The sequence below is a fragment of the Branchiostoma lanceolatum genome, chromosome 7, assembly GCF_035083965.1.
Source record: "Branchiostoma lanceolatum isolate klBraLanc5 chromosome 7, klBraLanc5.hap2, whole genome shotgun sequence".
Taxonomy (NCBI): Eukaryota; Metazoa; Chordata; class Leptocardii; order Amphioxiformes; family Branchiostomatidae; genus Branchiostoma; species Branchiostoma lanceolatum.
Window position 1 is genome coordinate 23,046,280 of NC_089728.1, and position 21,258 is coordinate 23,067,537.

Sequence of the window (21,258 nt, forward strand, 5' to 3'; positions counted from 1 at the left end):
GGTCACAAAGCTACAAACAGCTACTTCATAAATACATTTTCAGATGGTCAAGGTTTTCTGAAGGAGCATGCCACCAGACCCCCTATATATGTTGGTTGTGCCCTTGGGCCATTCGCGATGCTGCAAATTCCATGGGAATATGCATCAATTTACTGTTGAGCTTTGTCAATCCTCCTGAATTTACCGTTAAATGTTGCCGACAATACCATTAAGAAGCCCCTGTAACACTTGTGCGTATACATGCCCGCATGAGTTGCGTATTAACATGTTTTTGGTTGAGGGAGCAGCCGAAGAAGTAATTTCTTTGATTTGATAACTAGACTGCTCAACGGTGGGCCATTGTAGGAAACCACTTCCTCCCCGCAAAAGTTACTTAAACCAAAACAATGTCACTGCGGAGCTCATGCGCCCTTGAATATAGGGCCCTGTCACACTTGTGCATACATTCAAGTGCGCGTGAGTTGCGCATTAGCATTTTTTTGGTTCAAGTAAGGTTTGCGGAGAAAAAGTTGTTTTCTACTTTGACCCACCGTTGTGCAGCCTAGTGATCGAACCCAAGAAATCACTTATTCGGCTGCGGTTTGTGGGAATTCAATTTCACATTGGGGACAAAATGGATTGTTTGCAATGGTTTTTAGCTCACAGTTGAAACAAAGGGGTAGGCCGGCAGAATACATAACAAACATTTTGGTGGTGGTTTTAAGTTTGCTACCATACAACTTACCAAACTTACAGAAATACACTAACAGACAAATACAAAAGTGAGGGGAAGATATTTTATTATTTCAGAAGATTAAAACACAGGATTCCCATAAATAGTATCTAGCATAAACCCAATCATGTTGTACGCAGTCAACTTGGCAGTCACCACAAACTTCCCTAAAATAGATGAGCCTTTGATGAAAACTTCCAGGTTGCAGCCTGGACTGGGGCAGACAAGCAGGTACCTTTGACGTATATGTATGACATGTACAATCATGTGTTTGTGAGGTCACGGAAGGTCGCACAAATGACTTAAGGGTTGACTTCATCCTCAACAACCGCAAGCAGTGGTAGAACATGAAAACAGAACAGGTCTGACAATTTGCATTTTCGGTTGAATTGATACATGATGTATCTACTTTTCCCAAAGTATCAGACTGACATACATGTAGAAGCAGGAAAGTTGTAGTGGGTCGTTTCTGAACAACAGATGTACATTCAACTACTCATACTGCACTACTGACAAAGAACAGATGAAATCTGTTCCAGAGGATCAAATGGTGTTACCTTAGCCAGGATACATTTTTCCTCAGTAGACTAAGGCTTACACATGGCTAATACTAAACCTTAAAGCCATACACAAGTCCAAAGGAGAGTGTTATTATCTTCGCCGTGTACTATAGTACTCGGGGAAGATTATGTTTTCGGTTGAGCCAGCTGTTTGGTGGGTCTGTATGTATGTCAAGAGCATAACTCAAGAGACCTTTGATGAATCTTTATGATTTTTGGTAGGTGTGTAGTGGTTGTGCAAAGGAAGGTCAAGTTCAAAAATGGTTCACCTTACGTTTTTCAACAGTACTGCAGCGGACTTTTAACTTTTGTGCGTTTGTATGTTGGCAAAAAAAGTGACGGAAACGTTGATGGATCTTCATGATTTTTTGCAGGTGTGTAGATGTTGTAAAAACGGAGGTCAAGTTCAAAAATGGTTCTGGCATTTTCCGTTGGTACTGCAGCAGGCTTTGTGTGGATGTGTATTTCTTGTGGACAACATAACTCAAGAAGCTGTTGATGGATCTGTATGATATTTAGTGGATGGGTAGGGTTTATAGAAAGGAAGGTCAAGTTCGATAATGGGCCTTCTAGCGGGTACCTAAGGTACTGCAGCGGAGCTTCAAAATTTAGTGTCATATTTTCTGAAAGTGCCATGGTCATGATAGTTGTGTGGTAGATAGTTCATGCCACAAGAAGTAAGTTCTGTAAGTTCGGGCCCCCTAGCGGCTTGTTTAGAACTGCAGTGGGTGTTTTTGTTTTGACATTCGGTCAAGTATTACTTGAAAAGGGGTAAACAGATTGTCCTGAAGTTTTGTATGTAGAGAGCTCAGATGGTGCTTTACACAATCAATGTCTAATTATAGAAAACAGGAGCTAATCTGCAGAATTAGTAAGGATAATTGTAAATCCATTACATTCCATAATAGGGCATGTGACAGCATTCCCGAAACAGGCCAGCACAAGGCCTTGCCAAGAAGTATAAATAAACAGATGGGGTACATAAATAAACAAATGGGGCAGTCTCACTACAATTCAAGCAGATGTGTGGGTCCGGTTGGTTTTTAAAATGTTCAGTTTCGGCATTTTTGTCCAACACACGGTTGGAGACATAACGGAAACGGAACAAAATAGAAAGCCTTACAAAACACCTAAAACATGTGAATAACCAGCCGGACCACTCTTCTGCTCAGAGAGAACCTAGCATCGTAGTAGTAGTAGTAGTAGTAGTAGACTGGTTTAATCGTCATCATCTGACAGACAGGCCTCATGGCAGCCGGTATAAGGCTGAATTGCGATGCTAAATACTGGACAACATATTGCGAGGCTAAATACAACATAGGGCATTGCGTGTTACAAATTAGGCAACGATTAAAAGTTTCCATGAATATCAGTTAAAACAATTGATAAGTCTATTTGAAATATTGCACAATCATTCAGTTAGAGTTTGACTCCGAACAAGCAGGGCGCAGGACTCATTCTATCCCCCCCCCCTCATAACTTCCAAACGGTATGGTGTATGATCAAATTTGCAGGGGGTGATAGCATGTATAAATATTAATCACTCTTCACAATAAGCCTTGATTATTTGGCGAAGATAATGTGTTCGTGGAACTCTAGTTTTCTAAAAGATCACATCTTTTTGAGAACAAAATCAACATAATTTGTAAAAATTATTCACAGATGGACAGTTGAATGAACCATTCATAATCAAGGAATTTAGTAGTGCCCCTTCATACAGACCTGTTGGGTGTGATGCATGCTGGGAATCATCCCGTCCCATAGGATAATTGCTGAAGTCACAGGTCAATTTTTGGGTCCATGTAGTAGAAGAATTAAGTTGCTAAGGGTGGCAATTAATGAACAACTATTCACAAACATGCTACAAACATTATTTTCAACATCGGACATAGATTTCCTAACAGCCACCAACTTTTGTGAGGACCTTTTTTTCAAGTTCTAAGGCCACACCAATTTTATTTGTTGATTCTCGGATTTTTCCAGGAAAAAAATTGGAGCGACAGGGCGAAAAAAAAAGAGGATCACTCAAGTTTCAGCTTTGTATAGCTCTTTTTAATGCAATGCACCCCTTTCTTTGATCTAGTACATTGTACTATAATTTCAGAAACAAAATTACCCTTTCTCATGTAATACATGGATTGATATTGAGATATAGTTTTAATAAATGAAAGATTATAATTTATGATCTGCTGCCTAGTCTAGGTTCAAGGTCAAGTTTCCAGTACAATTACGTTCTTGGATTTATAAAAATTTTGTCAACCGAACCAGAACACTCTCCCCTGGTCTTGTGTATGGCTTTAAGCCACAACTACAATACACCTTGTTTTTCCCTTTTTCATACTGTCACCTGTCAAGTGATACCTGATTTGCCAACATCCTTTTAGGATCAGAGTTTATATGGCACCTGGAAAGACATACATGTAGAAGCCATTCATTTTGAAGACTTACTTGACATTACTAAGATGGTTGTAAAGCTACCAATTCAGTCCATAGCTGGCAAACAAGCTCTCAAACAACTAGTTTTAACCATTGATAGTTATATTTCACCAGTACCACTGGTATGGCATAATATATTGATTTCTCTCATGTTTCTCCTCCTTCAAATCGATTCATCTGTCGTCCCTGGGCTAAATGAGCTGAACTTTGGTTTCCTGGTAGACTAGGTACATACCCCCAGACAGTTCATTTAATCTTTTTTTAATATAGGCCTTTCAAGTGATTTTAGGACTTTATTGAGGTTTTTCAGCCATTGCGTGACAAAAAAGGGACTGGGTCTGGGCTTGAGTTCACATTTCTCATAATGTGCTATGAACTGACATGGAATACTAACATGGCTGAAAAGTGCATGAGTTGGTCTGTTTTTGAGAAATTGAGTTTGGGTCCAAGCCTTATTTCCAGATATGCATCCGCATTGATTGTGAAGCGCCCCTTTTCTCCAGATTAACAATTGTAGCGTTGTGGGTGATCCTTTGCCTCACAACATGGATGATAAAAAGATTCTTGGTACTGGAATTTTTTTATAATTGGCTCGATTATACACTAAGTTTTTCTTTCTCTGACAAAATTATTTGTTTCTGCCGAAAGTATCTTTTCTATGAATTTTATGCTACGCAAAAATGCCAAACTTTGTGAATCATTTTTGATGTGAAAATAATGCCTTTTCCTTCTAATTTACCAAAATCAGAGAGGTTGAAGAAACAAAACTCAGTTGGTCTGTCTTGTAGCGGAAGGGATTTGCTTTCATCCCATACACAGTTGATTTGCTTCAGAATAATTCCCTGGAAGAGACAGTACCTAGACTTGAGGGTGTGCAGCCTCCAATTGAAACCCCAATTGTGGACTTTGGGAATTATGCAAAAGTATTTTTGGACTGGCCCATTTTACATTGAGGAGCTGCTGGAAGAGTCTATTCTTTCATAGGGGTGATCGTTCAAAATTCAATTTTGGACTGGGGCGGTAATATGAGAATTGTGACTCAAAGACAACAAATGTGTCCACTTTCAGGTCTTAAGTGCAAAGGTAACTAATTGTAGTATTTTGGTACCAATACTGGAAATATTCTCCAGAACAAAATATTGCTGAATTTTTCCATTTACAACTTCATAAGCATATTTTTGTCCTTCTATCACATTTCAACTGTTCATCTACAGCCAAAGGACTTTTACAGGTTAATAGTTGCCACACTTCCATACAAAACATTAGTTTAGAATCAAAATGCAGCCGCTACTCTCAACAATTTGAGGTGTAATTACATTGCATCGGGTTGCAGGGTTTTGGTGAGAAGGACTGCTGCCTTCACTTGGTCACCTCATGGATAGCATGTCCAAGATATGCTACATTCTTGGAGGACACACCAGCAATGGAGATTCGGCCATCTTTAGTCAGGAAGACAGAGAAGTCTTTTGTCAGCCTTTCAACCTGGGAATGAAAACAGAACATCAAAGATTCGATACAGGAAGATAACATTGGCTAAAGAGGTTTTTGAAGTGCAATTCATATATAGCAACAACAAATATACAGCTTCCTTGTTAATGAACTTCAATGCATCACATGAAAACCAATGTTTACCACAAGCAAAGCTGAAATAATGTATGTAAGAAATGTAAGAAAATTTCCAGTTTTTGTATCTTGAGTTCTGGACATGCTAGAATCATGATTCTTAAACGGCAGATGGCTCAGGTTTGGGCTCCGAGCAGCTTTTTTAGCAACACCTGAGGGGCGAGCCTAATGGTATAGAATTGTGTGCAGTCTTCAAGAATTCTAGGAATTGTACAGGAATGTGTCCACAGGAATTTCAGTCCACACACACACATGCAGGACGATAACTCAAGAATGCCTCGACGAATTGTCTTCATATTTGGTTTCTTTCCAATGCTGCTAACGTTTGCTCTTCAGGCAGAACTTCACTGTTTATCTTACTCCCGACCCGCCGTCCGTGAGAGCATGGTGGGGTGTCACCGCTCCCTAGGCCCTTTCAATCGGTCTATTTTTGGGTGTTATCAACTAATTCACAGCAGATTGTGAATTACTAATTCATAGCAGATTGTGAATTTCTTATTTCGAAAAAATGGTAGATATTTCGAAATAAAGGCAGTGTGCTGTAGCCAATCTTTAGAAAGTAACAAAAATATTGTTCTCAGTGCCATAAATATTTCAAATATCTAACGAAAATGTGGGATCATTTAGAAAGTGTAAACAAATTTCGAAATGTTTGGAAACCATGAAATATATATTACAAATAGTTACAAAAGATTCAAATTAATTCTAAACAATGAAAGAAGCACCAGTGCAGTGACTTGGAATGGACTCTAATGAAAAATGCTATACAAACAATGTCATGTGAGCAATACCCAGACTCACAAACTGACAGTCACACAACCTTCCCATCCATAAAGTCATGCAACAGCAGCTATATGTACATTTACCTGGTCACTCTTTCAGAATGACAACTAACAAGCTTTGGAGACCAGCTTCCTGACCTACATGTATGTGCAGAGACTGTTTAGAGACACAAACGGCGACCTGAGCCTGGAGGCAAAATTAACCATGGTGGCCAATAGAAAATCTTTGACATAACATGTGCTTGACTGCATTGCATATCAGAACAATCACTTAAGATGTTTTACCATGTACTTGCAGAAGATGATGCCACATGTGTATTTCTTGCATATTTCTCTATTTCATTAGTTTGTATTACTACATTAAGTCCAACAAATCATAAAGGACTATACATTTACATTCTAGTCAAAACACATGAATGTACAATGTGACTTCCGTGTTTATATATAGAGCATGCTGCAGTCAGACATACCTGTTGTTCTTTGAGTCCAGTGAAACAGAACATGCCAATCTGGTCAGTGATGTGTTGCCAGTTGTGGGTGGAGCCCTCCTTCCTTAGGTTTGCCACCAGCTGTTCTCGCATAGTGATGATGCGGTCTGCCATCTCCTTCACCTCCACCAGCCTGACACACACAAAACAAGCAAATTTAGGAAAAAAAGGTAAAAGCAGGATGTTGTCTTAAACTTTTGCAATATCTGCATGCATGGCATGATGGTGTAAGCAACCGTAATTCTCAATCTAAATTGAATGTAAGTATTTCTGATATTAGAACGATAGTAATTCTTATAGCATTACTCTCCTACAGATCGTTGTTTTATTGGTAAAATGTGTAAATCCGTATAACTACATGATCACAACACCAGTGATGTTAAACCTTTCCCTGCTGGTGCACACTTGAAATTAGAAATGTCTTGTCAATGATACAGACTGATCATGTTTTTCATGTACATGTATCAGTGTTTGCTGGTGGTTGAACAGCATAAATTAAGAAGCTATGGATGAATTGTTAAGAAATTTCTTATGTGGTTAGGTCCTGACTTTCAAAGGATTACATTTTGGGGCCCCTGATGGCTTTCCTTGGAATTGCAGCAGAACTTCCTAATTCCCCACATGGGCGTTAAACGAAAGCTACACAAAAAATTGTTTCACTACTTCAAGTTGTTTTACATAAATCCATTTTCACTTTAACTTCAAGGTGGCAGCAATTGACTTACAGAATGGGTGTGTGAAGGAATCATAAATAATAACGACAGGCTTTTTCTTGGTGATGATAAGTTCATGGTACAGAGGTGACCATGAAAACAGTGAACATAAAGTAGTGAAAGAAACAAGAATTACAATAGGGATTTCAGAACATAGGGCTGTAACCAATAGCGAGTCCCACTGTATTGTGTAACTTTTACTATTTGGGCTTTGTGTGAGGCTCATTTTAAGTCACTGAAATGTTTTGGGTTATTCTGAAAACATACTACAGTCAAACCTGCCCAAGGCGACCACCCGTGGGACCGAGCAAAAACGGTCGCGATGGACAGGTGGTCGCCATGAAGAGGATTCCACTCATAACATGTTTCCAGGTCGAGGTGTTCAAAATATACAGTGTACTACGTAGATGGATGGAAAATTATGTGATTTTAGACAGCATGACCCCCACCAGGTTCAATTCTCATTGACAAAAAGATCCTACAGAAATTACATTTTCTGTTATCGTTTTAATATTTGTATACTACATCGTGTACAAATTTTCGTCAACTTTTGACCCCAAAAAAAGATGTCTGCCTTTATGATCTCGCAGCGCCCTCTGGTATTTACACGTTACGTTTGAGTAAACACACGCACATAAAATCTAGGTTTTAAGGCCTAAGACAAATCCCTAGAAAACACCTGCTGATCCCAGCCTTCTTTTGGGCGCCGACCACTGAATTAAAGGGACAAAAAGTTTTCAATCTGACAACTGAAGGATGAAAACAGAAAGTTGTGATACCGCCACCAGGCTCCCGACCACATGGAGAGGTAACAGTGCAGCAGAACGCACAGCGTCGGCGATTACAAGCAAGCAGCACCCAATAAAGGTTTGTGAGAGTCATAGAAATAAAAATAAAAAATATTAATTTCCATCAATAACGAGAGTATTCTAAATGTTAATACACAGGAGCATCGTGTTTTAGAAAGGTCAGCGTTATGCCGCGCTGAAACAAAGATGGCCATGCCTTTGGGGAAATTCTGTTTTTGACTCCTGTTCTGAAAACCTCACTAGTTAATGTAATGTGGTCACCATAGAAAATCGGCAGTGGACGTTCCATACCATTGCTTGAGTAACTGTTACCTTGCATACATGTACGAGGGGTGATCAATAAGTCCTCGGCCTCACCCAGAAATAAAGTGGAAAACTAAAATTTGGGGGAATAATTTTTGAAATACAAAGTCTTTTATGACCTTCAGAACACCAAAATGCCCAGTGCCCAGTGCAGCACTTACTTACCATTGTTGGCGTAATTCAGAGTTGTTGAGGATGGTGGCTGCTAGCCTGGCACCATTGATGGGGGGGTTAGAGTACATGGGGCGGATCACAATCTTCACCTGGGACTCCACACGCTTGGCCTCGTCTGGGGAGCTGCAGACAAATGTCAGGGCTCCCACTCGTTCACCTGCACATGGTTGTAATATAGGGTTAATAACCCGCCCTGGGGTCTATATAGTGTGATAAGGCAAAGTCATTTGCTATAACTAACGAATAAAATCACTGAGTGATGAGCAATGCAAACAAGTTGATTCTATGAGCAAATGACCAGGTCTTATGATACCATATACACCGAGGAATAGGTGGGTCATTATCATATAGCCTATCCAAACTAACCCATATAAGAGATATGAAATCATATATGACGCATGGATCCTTTAATACTTTTTCTGAGAAATGCATTTGAAAATTTAGAATTTGTCCTTTTGGTACATAAGAAGATTACAGATTTCAGATTTATTCAGACCAAGATTTCCACGGACAATATTTTGGAACATTGCAATCTTGGAATGTCCTTCCTTTTAAAGCCACACCCCTTCATGGCCTGGGAAATTTCTTGGTACACCTCCTGGCTCTGATGCAAGCTATCAAGGTTTCTCTGGATCTCCTGATTCCCCAGAATATATGTCAGGACTCCCAGGTATCCTAAGTCTACCCGTTACAGCTGGCGGCCATATTTTTACGATTAAGAAACCCAAAACGAAATATCCAGATGACATCTAAAAACTTTCACTTTTCCGTGCTACCAAGAGAGACGCTGCGAACTATGACCCACGTACCCATATGTACGTCATAAACGTTGAGGTGAACTGGTTACCCACTGCCTTTGAGCTCATGATGACAATTCCTGGAAACCATTTTATTCTGAACCGCTCCAGGCTACCTCAGGAGGAGGTTGAGAATGAAACGGAACGAAACCGGTTTTGGAGCGTTCATGTTCACAAATAATTTGATTTATCCTGCCAAAACAGTTCAAACCGTTTTGCTTTTTGCATCATGAACGGGGGCCTAATTGACCATTTGAGATTCATTATTCACCACTTGTGGCACTTCTATGAAGTTATGGCGTCATAACCGATATGAAATGGAGTCTTCTGACTTTCCGTGCATCGAGAACGGCATTTCCTGTAGGTTTTACGCAGGTTTACTGGCAGCTCCAGCCAAACCATAACTATTACGTCTGAAGATAATAAAAAGTGGAAAAATTGATAGATGGGGTGTTTTTTTATGTCTTTTCAGAACGGGTTTAATTGAATGGTCTCCGAGATCGGTGCTTGCACGCTCTGAAATGCGCTCTGTACGAACTTCGCAAATTCCGTATTTTCCCATACTTTGTCCTTCATAGATTGTTCAGCTATTTTCTGACCGAGTATAGTCAACTGTTTGTGTCTTATATTAATGTGGAGATCATAAAAAAACATATGGCATATGGCACCCTGGGACGGCCGTCATAGCACTTTCATAGCAGTTTCCTGTGCACTTTTGACGCTGTCGAAGTGTGCTGTGTGGCACGCTCACATATCTGGCTATAATAATATGATATTGTAGCATAATCACAATTAAATATATGCTATCAGATGCCCCAAAATCCTTAGGCCTTTTTGAGATCCTTGCATGTTCACATTTAGATATGACTTGTCATAAAAAGATATTGAGGAAACTTCCCAGTGAGACATGCATATATAAAAAAACAGATGTAACCATGTCAAAAGATATCATATATGAACGATACTATAAGAACTGCCCCTGGGGCGTGGTCAAACTTAAACATGATTGAAGTGCCATACCATACAAGCCCATGTTTTTGGAGTAAGACTGGGACAGCACTAGGTTGTGACCTTCCTCCACAAAATGCCTGACAGCGAAACTGTCCCTGTCAACATCACCACTGGCAAATCCTTGATAGGCCATGTCAATAAATGGCAGCAGTTTCCGCTCCTGGAGGGGTGCAAGTTACATTTCAGAATTGTGGAAAGCACAATGGAAATACAGTACATGTATGAACATGTACTTGTACATCAAGAACAATGTAGCTAGAATAATCCTGACAGGGTACATGGGGAGTAGCTAGAACTCCAAACACTACTACCGGTAACTGTTAGTGTTACTTGCCAAATGAAATATCTAGATTGAACCAGCCAGCAAGGTGGCTGTGTGATTCATGTGTACGAGGGGTGATCAAGAAGTCATCGACCTCACCCAGAAACAAGGTGCACAACTCAAATTTTGGGGAACAATTGTTAAGTATAAAGTCTTTTATGAATGTCAACCAAAAATCAAATCATTGTAACATTAGATGAGGACTGGTAGAATGATAAAAATATGGACAATTGAGCTGTGACCTGAGTTGTGAGGGTCGATTTGCTCTGCTGAAAGTCAGATACCCACTTCTTTTTAGTTGAATTAAGAATTGATCATTTTGACAGCGTCTTTTAAGATTTTTTGTCGATTCATGGCATGACTCTGAGGAACGCGAACCACACAGCTCTGACCACAGTGCACCCTTGTTTTTCTCGTCACTTACCTACTAGTTTTCAAATGGACGTTGACTAAAAATTATTGACCACAATAATTTGAAATTTGGTTGATATTGCTAAAAGATGTCATACTACATAACTATGCCCTGAAATTTGAGTTGTGCACCTTATTTCTGGGTGAGGCCGAGGACTTATTGATCACCCGTTGTAAACACCATGTTGCCAAGACCATTAGGACCACTCATTGGCAATTGTGCAACATATATGAACTTTCTTTGTAGGGGGGAGAATAAACAGTAACTGTTAACGCCTGCGCCTAGACCCCACAGTAAAAACCAGGGTTTAAACCATTGAAAATCCTTTTTTGGTGGGATTTGTTGTGAAATCTGGGCAGTATAGGAGTGGCTGTGGTAGGATAGACTCTATATTTGCTGAATTAGTTGAACTAAATGATCTGTCTCTACATTGTAGGTTTTGGCACCCCCCTGATATAGTGGGATGGTCTTCAACTGGGTGTCTGAAGCCGGTAGGACCTATCCAAGGGCTCAGATTAGGGGGGGGGGGGCTTATCTGGAGAATAGCCTTATAGAATTTGTCAGGAATGAATCTGATGACAGTTGACATAACTGGTTTAGTATTTGAGGGTAAGTTTTTGTAGTCTGATGTTTTGATTCCTGAGATAATGACACCTTCTTTTTCTTCACTTCCCCATAGGGCTACATGCATTACTGCCATTTATGGTAACTGTTTAGTCTCCCCTATGGAGGAGACATAAATTAACACATCATGGAACATAGCTAGCACTGCTTTGCCACACCCCACACTATTATCTTACAGTTGTCGAACATTTTGTAGAAATGAACATACAAAATCAGTCATATCTGAGACCACATTCTTCTTACCACAATGCAACAATGCCGACAGAGTAGCACATTCTATTACACCCTGATGAAGGTAGCTAACAAAAAAGAAACATTACCTTAAAATATGAGATACATAGATTTCAAGCTAGATTTATGTACATCAACAGAAAATATGACCCATACACATTCAAGTTAGCTTTATTACATTCCTGCTATGGGTGTAATATAGTGCTGCGTACGTACCGGTACTTTGTACCAGTACTGTACCGTAAAAACTGATTAGGTACAGGTCCAAAATACCGGATCATGAAGTACCGGTACTGTACCAATATAAATTTACAACAAGTATGTGCTTATTTTGTGACTGATGTCCTGACCTCATGGCCTCATACAACACCAAACGCGACCAAAGTGATACCTTGGAACAGCGTAACTAATAATGCAATTGATCATTCAGGCAGGCTGGGAGTTTTGACAGCAAGGCCAAGGGAGTTTGGCGGTAGGAAACCTAGTTGTTTTCTTTGAAAAACGATACTGAAATTATTGAAGAAGTTCAGAAGAACACATGTTAATTTTTCAAATGGTACAAACGGACCTGTACCTTAACCTCTGTACCGGCACCTGTACCTGATGTTACATTTAGGTACGCAGCACTAGTGTAATATATACAGGTATCTCACCTTGATGATTTTGGACATCTCTTTCCACTGCTCTGGCTGTACAAAAGGACACACATGGAATATTAGTCAGTGTCGTGCAAACTCTGCTGTCCAAGGCTCTAAATGGGGCCGGCGCCGGGTGTTGGGCAGGCCACCGTAAGAGCCATTTATGCAGGCTATGAGGAATATCAATTTCACAGGACATACACCAGAATAAAAAGACAGGTGAAGAAAGTGGACTGAGATAATAATACCTACAAAAGTCACCTCACGGTTCACATCAAGGTCTCATTGCAGAGGGAAATCCATTTAATCATTTGGAGACAGATACATGTCCCACTATACTATACTTTATGTCATGCCTGGGCCTGATACGGGTGTTCCGGACCGTGTGATAACTATCCGTATCACATAGGGGTCGGGAGTTGTATCACACAGGCTTCCATAGAATATCTATAATGCATTTCGAGCGCGCCGGTTGTGCCACCCTCTAAAATTTGAATACCGGATTCGGAGGTTGGAATCAATGTTGTTACAGTTTTGTGTTCGAGGGCACAAAACTCCCTCAACTTTTGGGGCACTCCGCATTGAAATGTGTGTTTTCTCGGGTGGGTATGACATAAATAAAATACAAGAAGGTGTATTCCGCATCACCCTCGGTCCCAGCCCTCCCGCGGGTCGGATCGCCCTCCGGCCGTACCCGCGGTCGGGCTGGTACCTAGGGTGATACGGAATACCCTGTGTTGTATTCTATATTTATATCATACATGGGCCGCGATAACCTTGGTTACGGGTATTCAGACCAGTCCATACTTTGTACAACCAGGCTTCCCTTGACCGATAGGAGACACAGTACCTTGGGGTCCACCCCTGTAGGGTTGTGGGCACAGGCATGCAGCACGATGACTGATCCCTCTGGGATATTCTGCACAGGGTAGGAACATGTTTGTTACAACACTTATGCATATGACAAATGATGCCATTGTGTCAACCTTAAGCTTTAATGGAACTTGGCTGTCAATGCCAAATACTAGCCTTCACCAGGTTTTCCTATGAGGTTATGAATAGCAGAATTCAGCAAAAATAGGATTGATAATTGGCCAGGAGATTCAGTCCCTGGTACATGTACATTGGTTAATAATAGCTTATTTTCTAAAGTTTCAAGATTGCTTTTGTTCTGTTGAACATGAGTCAAAGAAATACTGATAGTGATGGAAACCATGAGAGATCCAGTTTTCCTAAAGTTTACATCGGGGTATGCAATCTTACACTGATGTCTTCAAAACAGCCAGCTTCATCCAGTCCATACGTCTGTGCATCGTAGTACCGATAAGCATTGACGTTCATTCCAGAATGCCTGCAAGGGAGAAGCAGAGACATCTGAGTGTGTACATAAATGTGTACATGCATGTTACAGTTACTGTGATTACAATTACCTGCACCAGACAAATTTTGACTTTCAGTCCATAAAAAACAATGTTCTGGAAATGTTCCTAGTACAGCAGAAGCTGTTGAACTGCACATCCAATTTGTCAGCATATTTCCTGAAAAAATTATCCAACAACGAAACGTTAAGCAACTGGAACCCAACACCATAGACGGAGGAAGTGGGTTGGGAAGTTTACCAGATTGAAGACTTAAAGAAGGATGCATTGATCAAGGAGTTAAACTGTAGTTGGCAGTTGGTCAGAGAGTGGTCTGGAATGAACAGGGGGTTGGGAATGGTTGTAAAATCATTGGGAACTGTTTGGGAGTAACTCAGTAAGTCATCAGTGGCCGTGGCATGGGAGTTGAATTTGGAGATGACTATTTCCCAACCTACGAAAGAATCTATCTTAACGTCAACCCTCTAGATTAAAAAAATGTTGAGTTGAATCGATTTAACTGAAATTACAGGAGGAGAAAGCTGAGGAAAAACAATATATTTCATTCTATCCATATCTACGGTGTCGGGAGGTAAATATAAAAACAATATATTTCGCCCATACATATAGTATAAATATTGGCATTCTTTCTACTTGTTGATGTACATGTAGAATATCAAAAACCAGGCATCAACTTACTTGAAAATTGGAGTGTGGTTCCCCCATGATGGTTTCGGCAAATAAACCTCCTTGCTGCCATGGAACTTGTCCTGGTCAGGAGGGATCAGAAGAAACCGTCAATCAATTATACATCAAGTACATAGATTTGCAGTATTTTGCGCATTCATGAGTGTATCCAAACTGTAACATTCTGCCCTTCAACATTTCATTCAATCACTTCAACTCAAAACATTAAGATGGATTATTCTATATATATTATTATTCATTCAGATGATTAATATCATATCAATGAAATCCAATACTAATAACTATGGAGAGACAGTACTACCAAAACAAAGAGTAAACAAGAGCTCAGAGACCTCATACCCCCATTAGATATCTGGAACTTTTGAATAGTATATTCTTGTTTTATCTAGATATAGGTTATTTAAAACAGGGTGGCAATTAGCATAATCTATTTTGATTGATAGCCTTCTCTACTGAAATTACATATATCATATGTGTTAAAGTTTTATCCTTCGGCAGCATTGCAGACAGCTTCACACTCTTCTCTAAACCCTGTTGAGGTGGGGTAGCAACTACACGTTAAGGACAGTCTATATGCTTGCCAACTAGACATAGATGTTCCCACAGAACTAGAATAGGTTTATGTAAGACCAACAATCTTAAGACTCCCACATGAAATCTCTTGGCTCGCTGTTTGTGCACCTGACTCCCCACATCAGGACTTCCTACATTTGATTACAACCGTCAATTACATGCCAGATATTCCCACATTTGGTTTCATATCGGAGGGAATTCAACAGAATGGATATACAGTACCGTCCTGGTTATAGTTAACAAGGTGGAACGTCATTGACGCGTCAGAGCACCGTCGTTAACGCGTCAGGCAATCGTCAGAGTTATTCAGAAGCCCGTCAGAATCCGTCAGTAACGCAACAGAATTCCTCAGAGTATTAGATAAGACTAATACTCCAACCCTCCCACCTACAAGATGAGCTAAGTTCACTAGACTGATGGACCACAGACAGTTCCATGACATTGCACCACATCACTAAAACTCTGCCACCACTCCCACCACTTCACATCAGGAAGATCGGGATGCCAAATTGTTGGGAGTATGGGTACAAGCAGACCTGAAATGGGGCACTCATGTCAACCATGTTATCAAACATAGTGTAGGAATGTGACGTAAGTGTTGTCATGGAACGTTTTTGTTTGTTTGTTTCCATTACGGCCATGCGCGTTAGAGCGTTCTCCGAACGCGCACGTTTAACGTTGACGTACGACGAACGTTCTAACGCGCCTACAGTACTTGAATAAAGACAGTTGTTTTCAAGGATTCAAAGTGTGCGGACGTCTTTCATTTGGCTGCGTGTTAAGTTGTGTCTTGTCTTATCCGTCACGGTCCCGTAATCTTCGTCACCCCGCCAGCAAGATCCGAAGAAGGAACACTAGTAACATCACCGCTTCCTTACAATAGCACAAAACTCCTCGCCCAACTAGACAATAGCGCTATCTGCATTTTAGTCTGTACCCTGAACTCTTCGCCCATCCTGCGAGATGAATGCACCAAGTGCAATGACAGTTTTTAAAAACTTTCAACTTATGAGTATATTTTAAAGATATACTTAAGTTATCTTAATGTGTAATCAATAGAATAACCATAATCGATCTTGACCTTTGTCTTCCCAAGACCTACCAACTACCAAATATTTCAATCTGTCCATAGCTTTTTGAGTTATGCTGGTACATGTGTAAATGTATGCAAAAACATGAACACACTGAAAACAATACCTCTGCTAATGTACATGTAGCTAGTTTGTACATGCAGTATGGCCAGAAGAGTCAACAATAAACTGTTCAAACTTATCCCTATGGATTCCTGTATATCAACTGATTAACACAAAAGTTCTTCTTGAATGTGAAAGCGCCCTTGTTGTGAAGTAAAGTTGGAATGTCCTCACCAGGAAAGCAGCCCCGACTCTCAGCGCACCAGTACCAGACAGGGCCTGGACAGTACTGATCTGGAAAACACAGAAAGGACATTGTCAAAAACAGATAAACATGATTTCGACATTAATTCAGACCTCCGTGAATATTTGGAGTCAGACGAATTACATTGTAAGTTCTATGCTTTGGCAGAAAGCTATGTGAACATTTTGTCATTCATCATGCAAATGTCCACATTTACATAGCCTATACATAATGATGTTCACCTTGAAGTTAAATATGAGTTGTCACAAGTATGAAATTGTCACAAGTATGAAACCACTGATGAATTATGCCATCTTAACATGAATTATGCAAATCAAGCCCAAATTTGCAAAATTGATATCTAACAATGTTTTACTAAGTCTTGCTTTGAATTACATGATACTTACATGTATCTAAACTTCCTACATTGGAAAAAACTTAAAATCTAGAAGTTCCTCATGAACTATGTAAATTAAGCTCTAATTTACATGATATACATCTAATTATGTGCACCTTGTCTTAACCTACAATGTACCAACACAAATCATTTTTTAAAATATGATCTACATAATAACACACAACTACATGTACGTGTAAAAGTGTTTCTTGAGCTATTTGTCTTAATTTCTTATAACAATGTAAGTGACACAGCAATTTGATTCAGACTAAACAAAATATTCAATAAAGGTTCAACATCTGAAATAAATCATCATGTTTCTTGAGAGAAAACTACATGATTTATCAAAACTCCATTTTTGCATCAAAACTCCATTTTTGCCATACCCAATGGCGATCGTATGGCTCGGCAGGACACAGTGACTCAAAAGTCTGGTCTAAATACCCCTATATCATATGGCAACGATACACAATCTCATATAGCCTATGCTCAGGCAAAACATTCCTGACCACCTCTTTGCGGAGTGACATTGTACAAATCACCCCCAATCTTGAGAACACTTTTGCCCACTTGAGCACTTCAGACCGTATCTTGCAACAGTTTGTAGAAGTGTGCATTTGTACAATGTCACTCAGAATCAAATACTGCTACTAGGGAAGTGGTCAGAAATGTTGTCCTGAACATAGGCTATATCAGACTGTGTAACAGTGTACTGATGTAAGGTGTCTGCCATTCGATACAGCAAAAATGGGCGGGGCACAGCAAGAATTACCAGGTTCCACAAGAAAGGAGTTACGTGGGGATGCCAACCAATATAAAAAACGTTATCTGCTGCAAACAAAAAATCCAAACAGAGCATTTTTATTCTATTTGAAATTGTATTCATATGCCTTACTGCAAGCCTTCTGAAAATGACACATGAGAAACTTTGAACAGCAGTACCTACCAGCCCTTCCTTAATGACGTGGCTGTCGTCCCCAAATGCCAACCTTGCCGAGGCCTTGCAGAAGTCAGCATTGCCAACTATAGGGGAGTACTCCTTATCCAGGGCTGAGTCGGAAATCAGCTGTTCTGCCTGAACAACATAGAACAGTAGACCAAGACTGACACAAGTGTCACATGATGTAGACACACATTCAGTACAATAAGCCAAAGAGTCAGGAGTTCACCATTGTATGGTCACAATTAGTCTTCTTTCAACTATTCAAGAAATTTGAGACATGCAGTCCAGTCCAAAACAACATTTCTACAATATCTATATTGTAACAGCAGGTCATATCAAACCGTCTTGTCAGAATTACAGTAAGGCTAGCCCTGTTTATGATTATTACGATTTATCAACGATTTCTATTTTCAGACTGAACAACTGCTCCATATTATTATTAATCAGCAGGCACTAACACAAGGTTATCATCGGCAACAAGAATCACAGTCTATCTGCAGTTGGTAAAGATAAAGATTTTTAAAGATAATGGTGTTTTAACCTCACTACATGGTATCATTTTTGTCGATTTTTGGTCATTTTCTTGACAAAATCAGTTTGTTCAATTTTGTGGCATAGATGAAATATGGCCATTTTTCAGGATAGGGAAGGTCAACAGCATAATGCAAGCATGGCAATGCAAGCATGGACGCAACGAATTTGGGCAATTTGGGTAAGATGCGCCAAGACAAAAATTTTTTTTTTGCAAACAGTCTGGGGTAAACATAAGGGTTTACATAACAAAAAATAAGAGGATTATTCAATTTTCAGCTTTGTATGGCTCATTTTATGCAATGAACCCCATTCTTTGATCTAGTTACTATCATATCAGTAACAAAATCACCTTTTGCTATGTAATATATGGATTGATATTGAGAAATAGTTTTAATAAATGTAAAATTATAACTTGTGGTAAATGCAGGGATTGAAATACGTTTTTTGGGTTACTTGCAAAATTGCAAGTTGGCAAAAAAGTTACTTGCAATTTGAAAAATTAACTTGCAATATTATAATTTTTATACATACATACTCAGTCTGACATCCTACTACCACCTACTCTGTAAAAAGCAACATATTCATAAGCCCTTGATTTAAAATGAACACACTGGCCAGCCATTGGCTGATATTTGACTAAAATTTGACTTGATGCAATTGATGAGCATTTGTACTTGTCTTGCCACACAATTTTCCTTACCTTTCGGACACACTGTAGTACAAAGGGTTTGCCACTGTCATCCCTATAAGCCCCCACCCCCAGGTTCATCTTGTTGGGGTTGCTGTCCTTCTTGAAGGCCTCAGAGACCCCCAGGATGGCATCAGGAGGGCCCATCTCCACCTGCCCCCACCATGAGCTGCAGTGCAAAAGAAATCTGTCAGGAGGCTGGGTTTTTCAATGGCCAAAGTAGAACATTGGACGGATGTTGGACGACTCGGCCCATTACCAACTCGGCCCAGTCAACTCGGCCCATCTCGCTAGTCAACTCGGCCCATCTCCATAGTCACCTCCGCCCCAAAACCTCAAAGTCAACAGTTTGAACTTGTCTGACAAAAATATGTGGTCTGTATCAAAATCATGTTGATTGCCTAAGCGCCGGCGGTATGGGTCCCCAAAAACCTCAAATTAAGTCAACAGTTCGAAGTTGCCCGACAAAAAGATGTCGTCTCTATTAAAATCATGTTGATTGCCTAAGCGCTCCAAAAACCTCAACAGTTCGAAGTTGTCCGACAATTACGCAAGGAGACATTGTTACTAAAAATGTACATGTACATGTATGTTACTATCGAGGACATGGCGGGTCATCTTCGCGCCGAAACGCAATGTCCTGGCTTTTACCTTGCATGCGCATGCAGGATGCTTCGATGGTTCAACACTGTGTCGCACACCATATGACCTTATATGGCAATACATTCCAAAATTCTTGTATAGCCGTTGCCTTATATGGCAAGTGAGCAAGAAATTTCAGGCAGGCTTGATTTGCATGACACATAGGACCGCATCTAACTGCTACAACTGTTCGGAAATATCATTGCATTGTGGTTTCGGACTTTGATATCCTGAAAAATCTACACACAATCCATCGGCTGCGCGATAGTTGCTTCCCCGCCAGGTTTCTGGGTGTCCCTAGCTTCCTTGCACCCTTACCTATCATTCGGCACCCGTAGGAATCCCAGATCACCCGTAATATATCCACAGCGCGACCATTTGCGAACAATCCCCCACGTATCGCTCCCTCAGTTCAACCGCGCCGCCATCTTGTTTGACGTCGGCGATGTTCGGAAGGTTCGGAAGATTTCCGACCGTTTCTGGAAAGCGCTCGGAACGTTGTCGGGGGATCGGAAAATTACGGAAAACTAGCGAAGATCCCCCGACGACGTTCCGAGCGCTTTCCGGAAACGGTCGGAAATCTTCCGAACCTTCCGAACATCGCCGACGTCAAACAAGATGGATTGTGTGTAGATTTTTCAATGGGTCTTTCCACGACTCTTGTGAGGGTAATGTAAAAGAGTCTTTAGACATACAGCAAAATATACCCGATTAAAGATCATTAAAGAGTCGCCACGGCTACAGAACTTCCCAGCTCACAGTCAGACGATAAAGATGAAATCATTTGTTGATCGTACCTATAATATCATAATGTTGGTCAGATCGAGGAGGTTATATAGAGGCTATATAACCTCCTTGGTCAGATCAATTAGTAATAGTTGGGGTAGGGGTAAGACTAGCCCCGGCGACTGTTGGAGGGCAAAGTTTGCTACTACTAGTAACTAGTTACAGTCATATATTAAACGTTACATAGTTATCTTTGATAGGGCTAAATGTATGGTATAACACTGTAAGCAATTTAAAGAAGCCGCGGCTAGGGTGATGTTACACAATTTTATTTAGGCAAGGTGAGTGGTAGCCACGTTAGTGGACCGACAAAGCGAATTGATTATACTTTGATCGCTGCATAGCCATACCTGTTGGTGCGGGAGAGGGAGGGGGGCAGCATTCGCACCGCCCGCCCACATGGCTGCCACAGCGTGTTGGAGCACGCCAACGTTGTCTTCAAGGCACTTTGTGTGATAAACGACATTGCTCTCTTCTTCAGGACTCTTCTCTATTACAGATAGTACGGTCTTTAGTCTTCCCGTTCCTTCCAAAGCCCGTCCTTGCGTTGACTTTGCGATCTTCCGACAAGGTTTACAGTGAGAGTGCCACCTACCGGTCTGAAATGGAATTACACC

At 40.4% G+C, this 21,258-nt stretch overlaps 1 protein-coding gene across 1 annotated transcript; it reads right to left on the reverse strand.

Annotated features, from left to right (window-relative positions):
• Positions 1–762: 762 nt before the first annotated feature.
• Positions 763–21,246, reverse strand: LOC136438197 (aspartate aminotransferase, mitochondrial-like). Its single transcript, XM_066432952.1, has 12 exons — positions 20,992–21,246; positions 19,226–19,382; positions 17,995–18,123; positions 16,642–16,701; positions 14,693–14,763; positions 13,899–13,986; positions 13,486–13,554; positions 12,651–12,686; positions 10,418–10,568; positions 8,592–8,757; positions 6,584–6,734; positions 763–5,190 (listed from the first exon to the last, which is right to left on the reverse strand). The coding sequence occupies exons 1-12, from the start codon at positions 21,105–21,107 to the stop codon at positions 5,068–5,070; spliced, it is 1,317 nt and encodes a 438-aa protein (XP_066289049.1). The 5' UTR covers positions 21,108–21,246; the 3' UTR covers positions 763–5,067.
• Positions 21,247–21,258: the final 12 nt, after the last annotated feature.